The sequence below is a fragment of the Mus caroli genome, chromosome 7, assembly GCF_900094665.2.
Source record: "Mus caroli chromosome 7, CAROLI_EIJ_v1.1, whole genome shotgun sequence".
Classification (NCBI taxonomy): Eukaryota; Metazoa; Chordata; class Mammalia; order Rodentia; family Muridae; genus Mus; species Mus caroli.
In genome coordinates, this window is record NC_034576.1 from 34,715,162 (window position 1) to 34,732,019 (window position 16,858).

Consider the following 16,858-nt stretch of genomic DNA (forward strand, 5'->3'; position numbering starts at 1 on the left):
CCTGCCTGTTGTAGTGCCTTATTCAGTGGGAACAGGGTCCTCCTGTTTAACTGACTACCTTTTACTCTGGGAAGAAAACTTGAAAGGTTGTCACAAAATGCAAAGACTAACCTATTAGTTCCAGTTATCTGTAACATGTGGTCCCCAAATCAGAGCAGTCTGCCCAGTGGACATTTGGCTCCTGTGTCCTACCTTAAGGACAGCTAAACTCTGATATGCAAGAGAATAAGAGAATATACAAGAATGTGTGCTTACATCCTTTGCCCTGTGTACCCTGACAGTGGTCTGCATTCTCCTTTTCTATGAGACAAAAAAAAAAAAAAAAAAAAAAAAAAAATCTACTTCTGAGCAGCATCTCCCTGTCCATGAACAAGCTAAGGGGACAGACCAGATGGCAGCGGTACAAGAGGTGCAAACAGAACAGCTTGCCCTGCCCTTTCAGGAAAGAAGAATCCTGTGAGCCCATTCTGACTCTCTGTGCTCCCAAAGTCTCTCCTTACTTTAAAAATCGACATTGATTTGGTTGGAGAGATAGCTCAGCAGTTAGGAACACATGCTGCTATAGCAGAGGTCCTGTATTTGGTTCTCAGGACCCACACTGGGTGGCTCACACTGCCTGTAAGGATCTAATGGTCTTCGGGTGTGAGCATACACACATGCATGTAAACACCCAACATACAAAACACATGTACACATAATTCAAAATATATCTTTGAAAATGTTTAAAACAAGAATGCATTTACTTCATTGACATTTTACTTTAAAACTGCCATCTGTCTCCTTAAGGCATATAAGACAAAATTAATACATATGTACTTTTTAGATTTTACTGGAATATACTTGGCAAAATCCACCAGGAAACACTCTGCCAGGTAATGGTCTGCAGAAGAGATGATGGACTTAATCAGAGCCCTGCACCAGCACTTCAGCTCCTGGCAGTACACCACACACACCTGCAAAATGAAAACAAGCTCAGGGTTAAAGCACAAATGATGTAAGGTCCCTCTGCTTACCACAGGGCAGAGCGGCAGGGAGCTGGAGGCACGGTCCACCAGGAAGGCGGTTTGGGATGATTTTCTTACTACAGTAGTTCCCATTAGCAACAGTTTCTGTTGCTCACAGTTAACTACAGTCTGAAAGGATTAATGAAAGTTCCAGAAGTCAACACTTTATAATTTTAAGTATCCTCTGCTCCAGGTAGCATAAGGAATTCTTATACCATGTTGCTCACTCGTGCAGCACATGCTATATGAACAGTACTGGCCTCTTAATCACCATCCTGTCTTGGATATCAGGCCAGCTGTCATAGGACTGACATGACATGCTTGGTTCAAATAACCTTTATTTCCCCTAAAAATGACCTTACAGAAGATTTTGATCATAGTACACTGTCATAATTATGCTATTTTATTATTGTTGCCAGTGTCTTCTTATGCTTAATTTGTAAATTAAGCTTTACAGTAACTCATATCTCCATTAGAATCTTAGCAAAGTAGTTCCTTAACTCCAGGCTGTTTCTACAATGTGCAAGTTAAAATGCATTGTTCTCTCTTCTCCAGTCAGAAATTCCAACTCTGGTTCCTTTGCCCCTTGGCTTGGCTACACTTAAATGTCAATTTTTTTCTCTGGCATAAATAGTCCCTGGCTCTATGACAGTATGAACTTTGTCTTTTGGGGTTTGCTTGGCTATCATACACTGCCTGCCATATACTTAGTCTTCAAAAACTACTTGCTGAATAACTGCAGTTGCTCTTAAGGGAAACACCCTGACAAAGTGACAGCCCTTAGCATCCTGACTTGACCTTAGGGCCCTGTCAAGCCACAGGCTATTTGACTGGCAATCTACAGCCAGGCAACCCATGTGCTGACCAGAGGCTTTTACAAAGCCACCCAGAAAACTGATGTTAGAAACTATAGTGCAGCTATTCCACAAGAAAAATGCAGTTCAAAAGTCAATGACTAGAGAGAAAATCTGATACTGGATGAAGGTCACGTCTACTGAATGCCAAAATCAGACACTTGCAGGATGTGTTGCACTGGTAACTTACACAGTGAGCAGATTTTGAACCTGTTATTCTAAAGCAAGCTATCAAGTCCAACACTGATTACAAAATGTAGCTTAGGAGTACATATACCTATATGCAAGAACACAGCTTCAATTCCTATTTTCCAAAACACACAGTTTTCTAGTATTGACACTCTCCTGGCAAGAACATGTCTTCTCCTTCATGTCTCTTCAAGAGAGGAAGAGGAAACATGAGCAGCAGTCCCTGGAGCAGGGCTCCAGTTTGTACTTCATGAACGTGAAATGCCCAGGATGCTGAAACATTATCATGGGCTTGAGTCCTGTACAAACTGTAATCTTGTGTCCTGGCTATCTTTTGTCAGTCATGTGCAAAAATGTGAAGGCTACAGAAGGATGCTCCTTCCAGAGGAAACAGCACTAAAAGCCCCTGGATCAAGGAGCCATCTAATAGACACATTTGGATTTAAAATAGAAAGAGTAACAAGCCCCTATAAAGTCCAAAGGAGCTGGAAGGAAAGTTCAGAGGTATACACGAAACTCTGGGTTCCATCCCTAGTACAAAAATAAAAATTAAGCAAGTGGGGCTGGAAAGATGCTCAGTGGTTAAGAGCACTGGTTGTTTCCACAGGTCCTGAGTTCAATCCCCAGCAACCACATGGTGGCTCACAACCATCTGTAATGGGGTCTGATACCCTCTTCTGACATACAGGTGTACATGAAGATAGAGCACTCATATACAAAAAAATAAATGAAATAAATCTTAAAAATTAATTAAATAAGCAAATAGAGGAGAAAGAGTGAAGACTCTGAATACCAAAGGGGATACCTGGGCACCAAGCACTAAAATGAAAAATCGAAAGAATAACAATCATTCTTAGGATAAAGAAAATGAGGTATATTGACACAATGAAGTATTACTCAGCTAATAAAAATAATAACCTCGGGCTGGTGAGATGGCTCAGTGGGTAAGAGCACCCGACTGCTCTTCCGAAGGTCCGGAGTTCAAATCCCAGCAACCACATGGTGGCTCACAACCATCCATAACGAGATCTGACTCCCTCTTCTGTAGTGTCTGAAGACAGCTACAGTGTACTTACATAAGATAAATAAATAAATCTTTAAAAAAAATAATAATAACCTCATGAAATTTGCAGGCAAATGGATGGAACTAGAAAAGATCATCTTGAGTGAGGTAGCCTAGACCCAGAAAGACAAACATGGTGTGTACTCACGTAAGTGGATATTAGCACAGGGTAACCATGCTATAGTCCACAGACCCAAAGCAGCTAAGTAACAATGAGGGCTGAGGGGCTGGCGACACATGAATCTCACTGAGAAAGGGAAACAGAATTGACATCAAGGGTGAGTGGGGAAAGGGAACTGGACAGAGGTGGGGGTGGAAATGGAAACAGGAGGTATCTCTGGGACAAGCTAGAAACCTAGAACAATGGAAACACCCCAAAACCGATGAGGGTAACCTTAGCTAAGACACTTAGCAATGGAGGATATGGATATGGATTGGACTGGCCATCTCCTATAACCAGGAAGAGTTCCAGTGCAGGGACTGGAACACCAGCCAAGCCACAAAACCTTCTACCTACAATTTGTTCTGCCTACAAGATGTGCTGGGGTAAAGGTGGTGAAGAAATTGTGGAAGTGGCCAACCAAGGAATGGTCTAGCTTAAGACCCATACTATAAATGGAAATCCACCCCTGACACTGCCTGGAAGGCCAGGAGCCAGAGGCTGGATAGGATAGCCCAGAGACCCACAATAGAACCAAACACAAATGGAAAAAAATGAAATGATTCCTAATGATATTCTGCTATACTCATAGATGGGCAGCTAGCTCAATTGTAATCAAAAAGGCTTCACCCAGCAACAGATGGAAACAGATGCAGAGACCCATGGCCAAATATTAGGCAGAGCTTGAGGAATACCTCTGAAGATGGGAGGAAGGAATATCGGAGGCAGAGGAGGTTAAGGACACCACAAGAAAACCCACAGAATCAACCACCTCATAAGGGTCCACAGAGACTGAACTGCCAACCAGGAAATCTGCATGGGACTGATCTAGGCCCTCTGCCATATATTGCAGTTGTATAGCTTGGTCTGGTGATACTACTGTCTCTGACTCTGGTGCCTGCCTCTGGGCACCTTTCTCCCTACTAGATGGCCTTGTCTAGCCTAAATAGGAGGTGCCTAGACTTACTGCAACTTCATATGCCATGGTTGATTGATATCCATTAAGGCCAGCCATTTTCTGAAGAGAAATAGAGAAGCAGCAGATATGATGGGGGGGGGGGGTTGGGGNGGNGGGCTGAAAGGAGAGGGGGAGAGAAAACTGTGATCAGGATGTAATATAAATAAATTTTTTTTTTAAAAAAGAGAACCATAGCCGGGCGTGGTGGCACACGCCTTTAATCCCAGCACTCGGGAGGCAGAGGCAGGCGGATTTCTGAGTTCGAGGCCAGCCTGGTCTACAAAGTGAGTTCCAGGACAGCCAAGGCTACACAGAGAAACCCTGCCTCAAAAAACCAAAAAAAAAAAAAAAAAAAAAAAAGAGAACCATTCTTAAGTTCAAAATCTTTTCTTTTTGCTTTGTTTTTGATTTTGAGATAAGATCTCTCTACCTAGCCCTGGCTGTCCTGGAACTATGTACCAGGCTGGCCTTAAATTGGTCTACCTGCCTCTGCCTCCTCCTAAATTCTGGGATTAAAGGCATGAGCCACCATATGCAGCCAACTCTTTCATATTTTATTAGATAATAAATGATAAAAAGTTCTACATAGGTGAATCCTAACTCAGAATGCAGAGGAATGAGAAAAAAAATCTCATGTTAAAACCACAAAGGAAAGCGCTGATGGTCACTACTAAATGGAGAGACCACTTAGTGGTCACTGTTGGTGATGTCAAGAATGAGGCCAGGCTGTCGAAATCTCAATCCATGGCACCTTAGCACCTCTCAGAGTCTTACCTTCCAAGTTAACACAACAGGAAGTTCACAGAATACATATGGAGGGAAATCCATATGTAAATGGATTTCCGCAAATCCATCCAAAACATTTAGCTATGCTATTAGTCTATACAAAATATATAAAGGTCAAAAGGAAAAGTTTAAACAGACAGCTATCTGAAATATTCAGACACAAGTGCACACACACTTTCAAGGATCCAGTGGCCTTGCTTCACTTTAGAAGCTAGCATTTGGCTAACATGAAAAGCAGTTCATCCTGTCACTAATGATCATGGGGTGGGAAACTCAAGGGCTTCCTGGCTTTTTTCTTAAAACACTTATAAATCTTTCCTACCATGCTATTATAAAAATTCACTCTCCTGGAAAAGTCTGACAAGAGGGCCAAACTGTAGACAGTGGTAGTTTATGCTGCTAGAATACAGAGGGGCCTAGACATGGAACAAGTAGAATAAAGAAATGTAAGTTTCCCAAAACCTGAGTAAGAAAAAAAAATCCACAAATACAAACAAACAGGAAGCCCCAGCCCCATGTCCTGCTTGGAAAAGGCCTGCGTATACATGTTGGGCCCCGAAGACCATGTGCTGTCTCCTTTGCCCCTGGTATAAAAAGTCAGTTGACTGAGATAACTCTGCCAGTAAGTCACTGCTGCCAAAGCCCAAGTTTTTTTTTTGTTTTTTTAAGATTTATTTATTGATTATATGTAAGTACACTGTAGCTGTCTTCAGACATTCCAGAAGAGGGAGTCAGATCTCGTTACAGATGGTTGTGAGCCACCATGTGGTTGCTGGGATTTGAACTCAGGACCTTTGGGAGAGCAGTCGGGTGCTCTTACCCACTGAGCCATCTCACCAGCCCCCAAAGCCCAAGTTTTATCCCTAGAGTAAGAGAACCTTGCCTAACCATCCTCTTCCAAGATTAGGTTCTAGCATGTGCAAAATAAACCAGGCAATGATAGAAAGAGCTAAAATATTCCAAAACTTTTACTATTTAGGTATAGAATATTTTGCATTTTAAGCTCCGTTTTTTTTTTAAGGATTATTTATTTTATGTTATGTAGGTACACTGTAGCTGTCTTCAGACACACCAGAAGAGGGCATCGGATTCCATTACAGATGGTTGTGAGCCACCATGTGGTTGCTGGGACTTGAACTCAGGACCTTCGCAAGAGCAGTCGGTGCTCTTAACCGCTGAGCCATCTCTCCAGCCCTAAGCTCCGTTTTAAGACTCTGAGATCAAAGCATATTTAGGTACATACCTGCCCTTCTTCCAGCATTAATGGTTTCATTTCTACATCTTGACACATGCTGTTATAGAAGTCATTCATGGCACTGTTTAGTTTTTGGTAGTCAACTTCTTGTTCTAAAAAATGACTACATCCTTTTATAATTACCCAGAAGCAACCTGGATCTTCAATCTGTAATAAGAAGACAAAACAATGCATGACTTAAAAGTAGAGCCCTACGGCGTAAAGCCTATTTGTAATGTCAGTGATCTAACACATCCCTGATAAGCACCTTTGTTTTAAATGGTCAGACTGAAGCAGTGGGATCGCACACTGATGTGAGTTTGATGCCAGCCTGTTCTACATAGTGAGTTCCAGAATAGCCAGAGCAACCGAAGGAAGACCCTGCCTCAAACAAAACAAAACAAAACAAAACAGATCTGATAGAAGATTAAAATCCCAAAACACATTAAAAAAATAGGCAAACAATTCTCAATTATGTGTGCAAACCCAAAAGCAAACAGGATAGTGAGCATGGTGGCACAAATGTATAATGGTAGTACTCAGAAGGCTGAGGCAAGGTGATCACAAGTTCAAAACCAGTCTAGACTATGATCTAAAACCTATTTCAAACTCTGCCCCCACAAAGGCAAAAAGATGCCCTTGATCTCCAATATTTAAAAAGTATACACGATATAAATAAGCAAATTATAAACAGTATTTATAACCTGTGAAGAAAGAAACAACAACAAAAAACAAAACAAGAACGTTAAGTGTAGGGAGCCAAGGAAGGCCTGAGTGAGTCTGAAAGCAACAGATAAACTCCTATGTGAATGTCTTGACATGGACACAAGCATGTTGTAGTGGCTATTCCTGGTTGTCAACTAGACTATATTTGGAATGAACTACAATCCAGAATTGGAAGGCTCACCAGTGACCCTTATCTGGAGGCTTGGAGACAGAAGTTTCTGATCTGGATCTTGAGGCATAGTGGCTATGGATTCCAGAAGATTAAATCTCCGAGTTCAAGGTCATCCGGGACTAAAGGTGTGGTGGAACACACCTTTAATCTGGCTACACCTTCTGCTGGAGACAATATAAGGACATTGGAAGAAGGGAGTCTTGCTCTTGCTCCTTTGCCTGCTTGCTGTGTGAGACTGAATAACTGCTAGATCCTTGGACTTCCATTCACAGCTTCGACTGAACCATTGTTGGGAATTGGGCTGCCGACTGTAAGTCATCAATAAATTCTTTTACTATATAGAGACTATCCATAAATTCTGTGACTCTAGAGAACCCTGACTAATACACATGTCAAGGACACCAATGCCTCAGACCCATGGGAATTAGTAAAGCCTTCCCTCTGGTCTGTGGATATGGACAGTATGTAAAGAACTAGCAACTGGGGCTGGAGAGATGGCTCAGTGGTTAAGAGAACTAACTGCTCTTCCAGAGGTCTCGAGTTCAAATCCCAGGAACCACATCATGGCTCACAACCATCAGCAACAAGATCTGACGCCATCTTCTGGTGTGTCTGAAGACAGCTCTAATTGTACTCAGATACATAAAATAAACAAATTAATCTTAAAAAAAAATAGAACTAGCAACTACAGCTTCCTCCTCCTGGGTGATTGCAACCCTTGATGGTTCCTCTGCTGCTATGCACACTTCAGTGAAAGTCTGCTTGGCAGGAAGAGGCCTGGAAGCACTCATGAGGCAAAGAGTTTCAAGGAAACTCAACCTCCTGAAACCTTGGCATTCTCATAACCCGTATACTCATACCCTATTCCCAGGTTAGTCTGGTGTATGGATCCACATGCTCTCTTTAATATTATTTTATTATAAGTGCCTTTAAAGATTGAATTCTGACATAGCTAAGCCTTCGCCAGTGTTCCAACATCCCAGAAGCTGACAAACTTGGAATTCAGTAGGAATTCAGTAAGAATGTTACCTATTCAGTAACATTCAAATTTACTTCTAGTAGAGACAGTGAAACTAATTAGGCATTACAAAGAATGGAGCCTGAATAGCTCAGGGCTGGTCTGCAGAGGGTTTACTTGGGACAATAGCCAGTCTTACCCAGACCAGGGAATTCACAATGGTCTAAGGAATAGGTGGGTTTACCATGAAAGAGTTAGGGAATCCCCTGAGACAGGTTTCTTCACTAGGCCCAAAGAAACAGCTTAATCAGGCATTTACTAAGAACCCCTGGTGGTGGGTTTAACAATAGACTAGCATTACACCTGGCTTCCTTCTTAGAGGCAGTGGCCTGGTCCCCGCCTTCTTTTGATGTATACATTCCTTTTGTATTGTGTCACTGTAACTCAGTGGATGTCTCTTGCCTGGTTTCTTGTTGCTCTTCTGTATAAAAAGTATGATCTCAACTTGAAAAATTACATTCAGATTCTACACAACCTCTTGTGTTGATTTTGTCTGTCATTTGCCGACTCCTTGTCCACCTGCAACTAGAGATCCGTTCTATGCAGACAGGGACCAAAAGAGTCAGCGACACTCTGCAAAGTCTCCTATTGAGACTAGCTAACCCCTCATTCTCCTGCTGTACATAATGAACTTACTGAGGTTCTGGCTGCTGCATAGTTGGTGCCATTCCATCAGAGTGCACACAACCCACCATATCCCAGCCTTTCAGTTCCTGTGTCTTGTGTATCTATCTATCCTTTCTTCATTCCCTTGTCACCCTGTCAGGTTAGGTCCAAAGTCACACAGGATGTAATGCATGTGAAAATTCTATTACTTAATCAAAGAGGATATGGGGGCAGCAGATGTAGCTCAGCTGGTAGCACAGTTGCCTAGTACATATGACACTTTTTAGTTTAACCTGCAGTATGTCATGAAATGGGACATTTTGACACACATCTGTAATCCTAGCACTTGGAGGTACAGGGAGGAGAATCAGGGGTTCAACATCATCCACAGCTACACAGTGAGTTAAAGGGCCAGTGTGAGCTACAATTCCACATCTCAGAAGTGGGCAGGAGGGAGAAGAAAAGAGGAATGAAAAACAGCGATGAGGGGCTGGGGTGCAGTTCAATGGTAGAGCAGTTAACTATCATGTGCAAGGCCCTGGATTCCACTCTCAGCACCATCCACCCCCCAAAATAGCTGGGGGAGGATAACAGATAAATCAAACAAACATTAATCATTACCTAGGGAAAGGGAAGCGTGGAAGAGAAGATCAAAGTCGGAGCTATCTGAATTTACCTTGGAATATGTTATTTTTAAAATTATAAAAAAACTACAGCTCAGCTCTAAGGTGCTGAGGCTATAGCTGACCACCTGAGTTGTTGCCTTGGAACCCATGAAGTAGGAGAAAAGCTGCACAAGTTAAGATGTCCTCTGACCTTCTCATGCCCATTGCCACAAACACATGCACAAAACAAATAAAATGGGATTAAAAGACCCACAAAGGGCTGGAGAGAGATCAGAAGCTAAGACCACTTGCTCCTCCTCCAGAAGACCTGAGTTCATTCCCAGAAATCAAGCCAGGTAGCTCCAGATGCCCGCGCAGGCCAGTTCCAGGTGATCTGATGCTCTCCTCTAGCCTCTGAGGCCAGCACAGCAGCACACACATGCTGTACATCCAGATACATACTGTCTTAGTGTTCTAGGGCCGTGCAGAGACACCATGACCACACCAACTCTTATAATGGAAAGCATTGCACTGGGGCTGGCTTACAGTTTCATTAGTGCCTTGTCATCATGGCAGGAAGCATGATGGCATGCAGGCAGACAGTGCTGGAGAAGGAGCCCAGTTCCACATCCAGACTGACCCGCAGCAGTACTTCAGGACTTGGCTTCTTGGGTCTTTGAAAACCTCAAGCCCACTTCCAGTGACACACTTCCTCTAACAAGGCCATGCTTCCCCTATCTTTTCAAACACTGCCATTCCCTGGTGACCAAGCATTCAGATCTATGAGCCGATGGAGGCCATCCTTACTCAAACCATCACACATATAAAAAAAAATTTAAAACTCCACAAAGGACCATTTTTAGAAATAAGCTAAAAAACGAAAACCAAAACAGTTAAACTTGAATTAAAAACATGAGTTAAAACTACCACTGATGTTTCAAATGCATACCGTACCTCTGCCCACTGAGAGGGTCAAGAAGCAATAATAAGACACCACAACTTTGTACCCTACGCACCAGAAGGCAGGAACACAAGTCTGCTTTAGTATTTTTCTACTCTTATAAATGCTTGATTTTTTTTTCTTTTTAAAGCCTGCTAAGTATCTTGGCTGGCCTGGAACTGGCCATGCAGACCAGGCTGGCCTCAAATTCCCAAAGCTCTACCTGCCTCTAGCTCCTAATACTGGGTTAAAGGTGTGCACCATCATATTTGGCTATTTGGAGGTTTTATACTAACTGGGGGAAAGACAGTATTCATCAGGTTTTGTCACTGCAGAGTAGTCTACAGTCTACATACACTTAATAGCATATCTCTCTCCAATGTTGAATGCAATAACTAAAGGATAAAGCAAAGCCCAGTAAAGTCAGTCACTAGGCATATGAAGAAATGAAACCATGATACATGGCCAAGAAAAGTCACAGACAGTGACCCCAGGGCTGGGGAGCTCAGTGGCACACACTTGCCTAACATCTCCAGGTCCAGAGCTCTATCCTAGAAAGCGAGGGAGGGAAGGAACCCAAGCTACTTAATTGACAAGGACTTGAAAGTAACTATTACAAGAATGCTCAAGCTGGGCGTGGTGGCGCACGCCTTTAATCCCAGCACTCGGGAGGCAGAGGCAGGCGGATTTCCGAGTTTGAGGCCAGCCTGGTCTACAAAGTGAGTTCCAGGACAGCCAGGGCTACACAGAGAAACCCTGTCTCGAAAAACCAAAAAAAAAAAAAAGAATGCTCAAGCAGGAACACACCCAGGATGACAGGATCAGAGGTGAGGAGGACACAACATCTGTCCCCAACACTCTTTACTAGTTAAACTAGGACCTTTATGGTCAGGGAACAAGAACAATGGCAGCACTGGCTGACATAACTCTCACTGAGACTGGACTGGTGATAATTATTTCTTATATCCATTTTTGCCCTTAGCTTCCTGATCTTATGTAATAAGAATTGCTGATGAGTATATATGCATTATGAGGATAAGATACATATGGCTGTTTTTATATAAAAGTTTAGATTTGTGATTCTTTTAAGATTATTACAAAATTACTTTTTTAAATAGAGTTTAAAAAAGATTTATTTATTTATTTATTTTATATGAGTACACTGTAGCTGTCTTCAGACACACCAGAAGAGAGCATCAGATCCCATTACAGATGGCCGTGAGCCACCATGTGGTTGCTGGGAATTGAACTCAGGACCTCTGGAAGAGCAGTCAGTGCTCTTAACTACTGAGCCATCTCTCCAGCCTACAAGATCACTTTTAAAGATAAATAATAAAATAATTACTCCTTTCTTTGTAACCTCAAATTGTTGCCTGCCAATAAGAAAAACTGGCTGAAAAAACTACCTTGCTTGCTTATACTTTGTTAATCTACAACAAGTTGCATAGTTATGAATGTGTGTGGGTTCTAGAGAATAATTTGTTTTCTTTACCTGTAGTATGTAATGTTACTCCTTGTAGAGGTATTGGGAAACACAGTACTTTTTCATAACCATTCACTAAAAGAAAACTAAAATGTAATCACATTGCAATTTATAGTGCTTGAAAGATTTTGCTGGGATATATAAGTTATGGAAGAAATAATAAAGGATGAGTGTCAGAGCATCCATCAACTATGTGTAGGTGAAAGGTTTGTATGTGTGGTGTGCTGGAACACTCTTCCACACATCAGCTATGTATATGTACATGTGCAAGGTTTGTATGAATGAGGGCTGGAACACTGTTCCTTCCATCTATCAACTGTGTGTATGTATGTATATATGGAAAGCTTGTCTGGGTGTATCTTGGAGCTTGCTCCATACACCAATTATGTGTATGTATGTATGTATGAATAAAACGCTTAGAGCCTGCTTGCTGGAGCTTTGCTCTAACCATTCTGTGTGTGAATGTGTGTTTCTGTTTGTAGTTATATATGTATATATGCATGTATATATATATGTATGTTTGTGTGCATGAAGCTATTGAACTGCCTTTTGTTTCATTCACTCAGTGTGTGTGTACACATGTGAATTCTCTCTCTATCCTTCTTTTTCTTGCCGGCCCCAAGGAGTTAAAAGAGTTCATAATTTTTCCACTGGCCACAGGGAGTGCAGGCCCCAGTAAATAAAATTTTGTTCCCTCAGATAAAAGTATGCTGAGAGCCGGGCATGGTGGCGCATGCCTTTAATCCCAGCACTTAGGAGGCAGAGGCAGGCGGATTTCTGAGTTCAAGGCCAGCCTGGTCTACAAAGTGAGTTCCAGGACAGCCAGGGCTCACAGAGAAACCCTGTCTCAAGAACAAAAAAAAAACCAAAAAACAAAAAACCAGTCTGCTGAGTAACTTCTCTAATCGCTGACTGCCTTTGGCACATCCCCTGTAGGTATTTGAACCCACCTGTAAGCAGCTCTAAACACTGACCCCCACCACCACCACCACACACACACACTCACACAACTGCCTGTCTCAGTTTACCCACTACCTGGATGCCAAAGTCGATCATTGGCAGCTTGTCTAGCTGTATATGGAGTCCTAGCCCCAGCACTACATAAAACTCTCCACAGTAGTACATGCCTGAAATCTCAGTCCTCCTGAGATAGAGGGGAGGATCAGGCTCCTGAAGACAGAGGCCAGTCTCAGCTGAAGACGCTATTTCAAAACAAGACAAGCCAGAGGAATTCATGCCTGATTTCAAAACTTACTACAAAACTACAATAATCCAAACAGTGTGGTGCTATTGTAATCCAGACATACAGACCAGAAGGATAAAAGTCCCAGGGCTGCCTCTTTTACAATGTGGCCCAGTAATAGCTGACAAAGGTAGCAAAGTCATTCTAGGGGAAATGATGGTCTATCCAAATCTGTTAGTGGGAAACTGTGTACTTCATGCCAAAGAATGAACTAGCTCCATACAGAAAACTTAGTTCCAGAGGTTGGCAGGATGGCTCACTTGCTGGGGAAGCCTGGCCACTTGAGCTCAGTCTCTGAAACCCATGGAGACACCTGAGAATTAACTCACAACTTTCACAGGTATGCCACAGCATGTGCCTCGTCATAATAAACATAACCATAATAAAAATGAAAGAACAAAGGAAACTAGCTCAAAAGTATCATAGCCTAACTGTGAAATGTATGGCTATAAAACTCTTAGAAGCAAACAATACAAAAGCCTTCCTTTATATTTGGCATTGGCTGCTTGGATACTGACAGAAATAGCAACAAAAGGAAAAGGAAACTTCTAAACTGATCAAAATGGTACCCTTTGACTCCAGAGAGACTGTGAATGTAATAGTCAGCCATGTGTCCTCGTCTCCTTTCTGTGGCTGTGACCAAAAACACAGCAAGGGAAGAACAGGCTTATCTGACTTACAGTTCCACGTTGTAGTCCATTACTGCCGGGAAGTGAAACTGGAACTGGAAGGAGCCAATCTCCCAGACTGAGAACACCTGGATCCTTGCTTGCCTATGCTCAGCTAGCTTCTCCATTACACAATCCAGGATACCAGGCCTCGGGAGAAGGCTACGGCCCTCAATGGGGTGTGTCTTCTCACATCAATTAACAATCAAAACACACACACACACACACACACACACACACACACACAGAGGCCAGCTTGATCTAGGTGATTCCTAATTGAGATGCTCTTCCCAGATGATCAATTCTAGGTTGTGTCAACTATGAGCAACCAGCACATCACAGATTGGGAGAGAATCACTTCTCTGTAGAGGGAAGAACAAAGGTCTTGTCCACACAGATAAACACTGAAGAAGCCAGAAGGTTAAACACACAGCTTACCTATTCAATGGAACGAGGTGCACAGCTGCTCCTCCTGGACTGCCAAGAATGATGTAGTTTTACAACCTGGTGACCCTTGGCTTCGATGAGATAAGCTCTGCCCTTATCTCCCAGAATTCATGTTTATACATCCCAGATCTCCCCTCTAAATCTTGAGCATTGCTTTTAGACCATCAACCTATTCTTACGAATGATGCCACGGATGTCACGGATGCTTTAAACAGCCTAAGTGACTTCTGTGTTATCTCTGTTGCCAGGCCAACCCTAACACCAAAGGGTGTTATGTTTACCTCAGTCTAACTCCCTAGACCCTAAATCTTGGGCACTATCTCTGAGTCAACAGTACCCATTCTTGTGAAAGAAACCACATGCAGTTTGTAAAGAATCTCAATGTCTTAAACATGTCTTAAATTGTTGGACTCTTCAGACTGACTTAGTTGTAACCTGAATACTCCGCCCCCCCTCCCTCCCCCCCCCCAATTGTACTTTGCTTAAACATAGTTAAAGTTAAACGGTATGAGCCAGATTCTAAGTCTTGGTTAAGCATTGGTTACAATGTAATCAAGCTGATCCCACCCTGATGTCTTTTCCCTGCCTGCTGTAAAGCCTGCAGGGGAATCACCACTCTTTTCAGGTAAGGGACTGAGAATTCAGAGAGTAAAGAGAACTTGTAGACTCAAAAACCACACCATAAATCCAAACAGCTCAAAAAACACCGAACTGAGGACCTGAGGTAGCATTTTTTTTTTTCAGTGAAGTCAATATAGGTGACCAACAGTCACATGAAAAGATGCTTGATGGGTAGTAGAGGCTGCTCTGTGGTTAAGAGTAAGTAATTGGTTGCTCTGGCAGAGGCCCAAATTCCATTCTCATCAGCTGCTACCACCTACATGCGGCAGTGGGGACTCACAACTACCTGGAACTCCAGCTCAGAGGGTTCCTGCACTCGTGTGCACATATGACACATTAAAACAAAATAAAAATAAAATCTTTTTTTGTTTGTTTGTTTGTTTTTGTTTTTTCGAGACAGGGTTTCTCTGTATAGCCCTGGCTGTCCTGGAACTCACTTTGTAGACCAGGCTGGCCTCGAACTCAGAAATCCGCCTGCCTCTGCCTCCCAAGTGCTGGGATTAAAGGCGTGCACCACCACGCCCAGCTAAAAATAAAATCTTTAATGATGCTTGACATGCTGGGTCCAGTAGTGCACAACTTTGATCCCAGCACTGGAGAGGCAAAAAAGCAGGTTGATCTCTGTTAAGTTTAAGGCCAGCTTGGTCTCTCTACATCAAGTACCAAGCAAGCCAGGGCTACAGAGTTAAGCAACTAAAGTTAAATGCATTTGTTAAAATAAGCGGGACCCATTGGAGGAATCAGGAAAAGGTGATTGCCAACAGACCTACCTACCTGAATTCAATCCTCAGATCTGTTGCCCTCTGCACGTGCTCCATGGCACAGGCACTCCCACAGGGATAACACACACACACGTAAATTTTAAAATAAGTGGCCGTACCAAGGATACAAGGCCTAAGTTTACATTATAAATTTAATTGTAACTGATCGGTTCCCCAATGAATATTTCATTTGGGGAGGTGATGTTTGTTAGACAGGGTCTCACTATGTAGCCCAGGCTGGCCCGGAACTCACTGTGATTTTTTTTCCTGCATGTTCCACTGAGGTCAGTTCATATACTGGATATTTGAAGTATATTAGCATTTTGCCACCCCATCTGCAACCAGGGTGTCCATCTGCGTCACTCGCTTATCTGAACGCAAGCCTACGGCACCGAGTTTTGGGGCCCCAAGATGGCAGCCGCACGTGGAGAAGCTGCTCGAGGAAGGCCTCGGGCACTCCTCACCTTCAGCACCAGGACCTCAAGCATCCCGCAGACGCTTCCTGGCCCTTCTCTCACAGAGGAGATCACAGCACACAGACGGGGAGACAGCACGCAGAGTGAGGGTGAGTGTCCCTCTCCAACGACAAAAAGACCTGGCCTGGGAGCCTCTACACCAGCAGCCTTCGTAAGCCCCTCGCACGCACGCACTCCTAACGGCCCGCGCTCACCACGCGCCTGCGCACAGGGCTCCAGAGGGCTAGAAAGCACCTGCGCACCAACGGCCTGGATAACGGCCTGGCTGCGCACTGCGCCACCCTCAGGCTGGGCGGTGAACTACAGGGTTAGGAAGGACGCATGGTGCAACCTGTATGGGGTTCTACTTGCTCCCCCCCTCCCCCCCAGGATGGAGTTGACTGCATGCAAGCCAAGTCTTTAGCAGTATTGCCTGGCAGGAAACCCTGCTCTCCACTCCCCTTGGACCAGCTTGCATCCTCTGTCATAGCACTTGTGGGTCTCTCCTATATCAATATCTGTCTTTGGCTTGCAACCATCACAAGGTGTTCTAATCAGCCACCCAGATTTTGTGTCTTCCTGGTATCATTTCCACCGGACCACATTCTGGAAAAGACTCCACCTCCTGAGCCAGGTTCTACCCACACCTGTACGTTATTGTGGCAGCATAGGTTTGTTTGTTTGTTTGTTTGGTTGGTTGGTTGGTTTTCGAAGCAGGGTTTCTTTTTTTTTTTAATTTTTAATATTTTTATTACATATTTTCCTCAGTTTACATTTCCAATGCTATCCCAAAAGTCCCCCATAGCGCCCCCCACTTCCCTACCCACCCATTCCCATTCTTTTGGCCCTGGCATTCCCCTATATT

General features: G+C 43.3%; 1 protein-coding gene across 4 annotated transcripts in view; it reads right to left on the reverse strand.

The window, feature by feature from the left end:
* Tdrd12 (tudor domain containing 12) overlaps positions 1-16,211 on the reverse strand; it is an 84,402-nt gene extending 68,191 nt beyond the window's left edge. For 2 of the 4 annotated variants that reach the window (XM_021169022.2, XM_021169020.2), the window contains exons 1-3: positions 15,792-15,987; positions 6,258-6,416; positions 817-953 (exon numbers count right to left, since the gene is read on the reverse strand). In XM_021169022.2, coding sequence (XP_021024681.1) covers positions 817-953; positions 6,258-6,416; positions 15,792-15,860 — 365 coding nt within the window. In that variant the 5' untranslated portion in view covers positions 15,861-15,987. The other 2 variants (XM_021169021.2, XM_029479942.1) reach the window with 2 other exon arrangements.
* Between the last annotated feature and the right edge of the window lie 647 nt (positions 16,212-16,858).